Here is a 5,990-nt window from a genome sequence, read left to right on the forward strand (position 1 = left end):
CCCGTCCCCAGTTAAAACCTAGTCAGATCCCAGTCAACCCCGGTCCCTGACTCAAGACCCGTTCATCGACCCGGTCCAATCCCATGTTTCCTAACACAAATATTCTTGAAGTCCAACAGCAACAAAGACTCACTATCAGAATTTCCAAAGCCCAAATACTTGTTAAATGAATATTAGTATATCGGGTACGGGGTGGGTCGGGAGGTACAATACCCGTCCCCAACCCCGGTTTGAGTCTACCGGAGATCCCGGGTCCCGGGACCCGTTTTAGTGAAAAAACCCTGTTCCCGTTCGAGTCTGGTGAGTCGGGTTCCTCATCGGATCGGAGCAAGTCACCACCCTTGCGTTCTTGGCCTTTGTGTTTCTGCTTTTTACCATTGATTTTTATCATTTCATGTTATTTTTTTCTGTAAAAAAAATTGTGGCCCAAGAATTCAAATACTCATGTTCATCAAAATTAAACAAACTATTTAAAAGTCATAAAATTATTTGAAAGGTTTACAACTTTTTAAATTAATTTATTAGGGGTTGTTTGCTTACTTTTTAATAGTTCCATTAAAATGCAACATCTGTATCGTTAAGAGCCGATTAATCTAGGACCACCATCTGCTTTGCGAGTAGCTCAGAGTCACCGCATTTGAACCTTAGTGGTCACTAGAGGATTTTTATTCCTAATTGGATTTGAACATGGGATATCCAGACGCTTTTGATCTTTAGAAGCCAAGTTCAAACCAATCAGACATCATCCTTGTGGTTATCCTAATTTCTAAAAAAACATTTATTTGAAAAGGTAAATTGCATGAAAAAACAACGTACTATGACTTGATTCTTATTTTGGGTAACGTACTTTCAAAACTTACATTTTGGTACCTAAGATGTAAAGTTTTAAACATTTAAGTAAGCAGATAACCGGTTGAAGCATTAACTTGTTACCATGCTGATGTGGCGAGTGAAGTGGTATTCAGTTAATATTTCAGCAAATAATACTGAGTTGGAAACCACATCACTATGGTAACCGGTTAATGCTTCAATAAGTTATTTAGGTACTTAAATGTTTAAACTTTATATCTATTAGAATGTTTATTTTAAAAGTGTAAGTAAAAAGTTTCTTGCTCTAGTAAAGGGAGTTTAGTCTAGAAAACTGCCTGGAACCAAGAGCTCGGATACATAGATGATATCCGGATACAGAGCTCGTCGCTAAGAGAAAAGAACATCGAAGACTGCACGTCAGAAAGCTAAGGATTCGATACAGAGCCCGACTCAAGACATAGAGCCTCCAGGTCTCCTACTCTTTCTTGCGTGTGAAGGTTCCACAACACGTCTTGCAAGTGTTTCCGTCTCACGTCAACACGTTTTCCAAAGAAGGTTATTCTAACCAGACACATGGAGGCAGATGATTGGTGGAGGCATTGACTTCTCCTATTTCCCGAATTATGAAACATTCATTTTCTGGAAACGTCTATAGAGGGGAAATTCTCTAAGGATATCATTTACCAATCTTGAAAAGAAGATGACGCACTCCTTCCCAGTTTATAGAGATATTTTAGCACTTGTGAGAAATTTAGCTGGTTGAGATACATTTTGTACACAAACTTTTGCGTGTTCTTGGTGTTCTCGACATATTCTCATTAGCAAATTCAAATACAGCCAACTTGTTCAACACTTCAAAGACTTCTACGTCTTGTTCATTTCTGCTTGACCTACTAGTTTCATAGTACTGCTTCCGCTCACGTGTTGAGTTAATCTGTAATTACCAGTGCATTAAATGATCCTACAATATCTTAGGTACAAAAATAGAAGTTTTCAAAATACGTTACCAAAATAAGAATCAAATTAAAGTACGTTACTTTTTCATACAATTTACCTTATTTGAAAACAGACTAAAATAGTAACGTGAGGAGCGATAAAATGTAAACCATCCAATTTGTACAAACCGTGCAAACCACCCTCATCCATAGATTTCATTGTTTAATCTTATGAAATTTTTTCATGAAATTGTTTAATTTTGTGAAATTGTTTCATATAATTTTTTTTGATGAAGTTGTTTCATGTATGGTTATGAAATTTTAATGAAACTGTTTCATGTATTTTCTTAAAATTAAAATAATGAATATGATAATATCTATGATTAACACCATCCACAATAAAAATGATTAATCAACCTCTTATAATTACAAACAAATAAACAAAATAAAAAATTATGATTGGTTGAATGATGTTTGCACAGTTTATACAAATTAGATGGTTTGCATTTGATCGTTCTTCATAGTAACGTAACAGTTATATTTCGAAACTGAAAACGTAAGGTTCGTAACGGTCGTAGTCGGAAATTTATGGCCACCAACGTTGTACGCCGCCAGAAGTAACGGCCTTTAATACACAAACTTATGCGTGTTCTTGGTGTTCTTGACATATTCTCATCAGCAAATTCAAACACACCCGACTTGTTCAACACTTCAAAGACTTCTGCGTCTTGTTCATTTCTGCTTAACCTACTAGTTTCATAGCATTGCTTCCGCTCACCTGTTGACTTAAGCTGTAATTACCAGTGCATTAAATGATCTGGGTTCCTACAATATCTTAGGTACAAAAATAGAAGCTTTCAAAGTACGCTACTCAAAATAAGAAAATCAAATTAAAGTACGTTATTTTTTTATACAATTTACTTTGTTTGAAAACTGACTAAAATAGTAACGTGAGGAGCGATAAAATGCAAACCATCCAATTTGTACAAACTGTGCAAACCACCTTCATCCATCGATTTCATTGTTTAATCTTATGAAATTTTTCATGAAATTGTTTAATCTTGTGAAATTGTTCATATAATACTTTTTTTGATGAAGTTATTTCATATATGGTTATGAAATTGTTTCATGTAATACTTAATGAAATTTTAATGAAACTGTTTCATGTATTTCCTTAAAATTAAAATAATGAAAATGATAATATCTATGATTAACACCATCCACAATAAAAATGATTAATCAACCTCTCATAATTACAAACAAATGAACAAAATGAAAAATTATGATTGGTTAAATGAGGTTTGCACAGTTTATACAAATTAGGTGGTTTGCATTTGATCGCTCCTCATAGTAACGTAACAGTTATATTTCGAAACGAAAAACGTAAGGTCCGTAACGGTCGTAGTCGAAAATTTATGGCCACCGACGTTGTACGCCGCCAGAAGTAACGGCCTTCACTAGAATCTTTGTGGTTGGTATCCACCTAATCCACATCATTACAATTCTATTCCTTTTTTAAACGGATATTCTTCGATATATTCCCCTTTTTTCTGAAATTAGTATTTTTATTCCGTTTAAATGTAGAAAATGTAACCCCCGTTGGATCACTTTTCAATCGTCACGTGATCAGGACCGACGGTTAGGATTCAAACCCCACAATTAATATTCCATTGGCATCTTAATTACTATGTCCTTTTTGCCTTCCTATAAATACTTTCACTTGTAACATGTTTTTTTCTATAACAAAAACCGAAGTATTTGTTTCTCGTATATTTCGATACAAAATGTCGGGAATCGTGGTGATTTTTGATTTCGATAAGACGATTATCGATATCGATAGTGATAACTGGGTTGTCGATGAACTAGGTGCAACTGATTTGTTCAACCAACTTCTTGCCACCATGCCTTGGAACTCCGTTATGGTACTTTGATTTGTTTTTGTCTCAAGATATGTATTTATTTTCTTATATATAAACCAGTCTGTTTTCATGAGATTCGTGATATCACTTTTTAACACTTGAAATTTCACTGCAAAACACTGGGAATGTGAGTATGAATATTTTTTTTTGATGTTATTTAAGGTTTTGATTATGGGCCTCTATCTACATACAGGACAAGATGATGATGGAACTACATTTGAGAGGAAAGAGCGTCGAGAATATCGAGGAAGTATTGAAACGTATCCCGATACATCCTCGGGTTGTTCCAACCATTAAAGCCGTGCATGCTTTAGGGTAATTCGAGTTTCCCCTCCTTTTTGTATGTATATTTTATGTGAAATTACATAACAAGCCTTTTTTCTCTCAGATGTGATTTGAGGGTATTAAGCGATGCGAATTTATTCTACATAGAGACGATATTGAAGCATCTCGGGATCCGAGATTGTTTCTCTGAGATTAATACGAACCCAGGATTCGTCAACGAGGAAGGCACGTTACGAATCGAGCCGTTCCATGATTTCCACACCTTCTCTCATGGTTGCACCCTTTGCCCTCCCAACATGTGCAAGGTGAATACTGTTTCAAATTTAACTGTCTTTCTTATGAGTTTTTGTTTACCTCTTAAGAGTTTCATTAAGAGACAAAGACTGAATCGTTGATAGATGAATCTTGTTTGACCAAAGAAGTCTAATTCTTAATGGTTCTAAAATCCTCTGAATCATTTTGTATCATGGGTCTCCCTTAATCATTCAGCGCCCTAATTTCGTTGTAAATAATTACCAAATAATTATATTTCATTTTGTACTATATCATTAGAGCCTCTTAATCATTCCACATCAAACTATTCAGTAACTGACAAACAGCCCCTTACTTTAAATTTAAATGCTAATACAGGTATATTTTAGCACACACTTGATTTTTATATTTTATGTATGCTTAAATATTTTTCGAAATTATTTTTTACAGGGTAAAATAATAGAAAGAATTCAAGCCACGTTAGAGGAAGAAGGAAAGAAAACAATCATATATTTGGGAGATGGGGCCGGAGATTTCTGTCCGAGCCTAAAGCTTGTAGAAACAGATTATATGATGCCCAGAAAAGATTTTCCTGTATGGGATCTGATATGCAAAAACCGTCACCTTCTTAAAGCTGAGGTCCATGAATGGACTGATGGGGAAGACCTCGAGCGAGTCCTCCTCCAACTCATCACAACAGTAGTCTCGATGGAAGATATGAAAAACAACATCGACAACGAAAATCAGTTGTTTGATTGCAAGTTTGAGAAAATTGCTCATGAAACGCTGTCCAAACCTCTTTATGTTCCTTAGTTATCGCTGTATACCGTATGATGTCCAAAAATCTTGGATACATTTAAAATAATACTTTTTGTTTTATGGAATTTTATATTTCTGGGTTTGTCATGTGCTTATTAAAGAGTCGTATTTAACATAAACTTATCAAACCTTTCGTAATAGAATGGTTTGTTTGAAACTGTAGTATTTCGACATATCTAAAATTGATGATTCATGTTTCAGACAAAAGATAACATTTAGACCGAGCCTGTTTACCAAACTTTTACTTGACGTAAGCGTTTGCCAAGTTAGATTACCTTACCGGATGAATATGGTAAAGACCAAAAATCTTACCCAGTAAGAGGTGGGTAAGGATCGAGAGTCTTACTCGGTAAGTGAGGGCAATGATTCTTACCATGATTAGCACTTATCGGTAAATTGTTGCATCCACTGTTTTCTTAACCTAGAAAAGCTGCCTAATATCGGGTATGCACGTTTAAAAAAAAATAAGTTCAATCGTTCCCAAAACCTTACGCCATCCAAACCCCTTGCACCCAACGACATCACTCCCCCTCATGTCCCCATCATTGTTTGCTCTCTATCACTGCCCATCATCGCCGTTAACCCCTTCCATCGATTTCCTCCTTTTTTTTCGTTGGTTTCTTTTTTGTTTTTCGATTATCCGTCCTTTTAGATCTTTCCATACATACTCCATTAAATTGTTGAAACAGAGAGAGAATTGAAAAAGAAAAAAATAGATCAAAAAGAGGGAGATTGATGGCATGGGCCAACGACGATGATGGGCGATACAAAAAGCATACAACGATTAAAGAGGAGAAAACTTCAATATAAAATCCAAGAAGTATTTGGGAGATGGGGTAAGTATGAGTGTTCATGGGTTGGGTTGATCGGGTTAAAGACATTTGAACAATTCAATCCAATGTTTGCGGTTTGAAAATTTTTAACACAACCCAACCCAAACCAAACTAAAATGCAACCCAACCCAACCCAA

At 35.4% G+C, this 5,990-nt stretch overlaps 1 protein-coding gene across 1 annotated transcript; it reads left to right on the forward strand.

Moving 5' to 3' along the window:
* Positions 1–3,490: 3,490 nt before the first annotated feature.
* On the forward strand, positions 3,491–5,014 carry LOC112510217 (inorganic pyrophosphatase 2-like). Its single transcript, XM_025115554.1, has 4 exons — positions 3,491–3,667; positions 3,858–3,979; positions 4,053–4,254; positions 4,652–5,014. Exons 1-4 carry the CDS (start codon positions 3,530–3,532, stop codon positions 5,012–5,014), a joined length of 825 nt encoding a protein of 274 aa, XP_024971322.1. The 5' UTR covers positions 3,491–3,529.
* The last annotated feature ends 976 nt before the right edge of the window (positions 5,015–5,990 follow it).

This window comes from Cynara cardunculus (genome assembly GCF_001531365.2).
Source record: "Cynara cardunculus var. scolymus isolate 2C chromosome LG 3, CcrdV1, whole genome shotgun sequence".
NCBI lineage: Eukaryota > Viridiplantae > Streptophyta > Magnoliopsida > Asterales > Asteraceae > Cynara > Cynara cardunculus.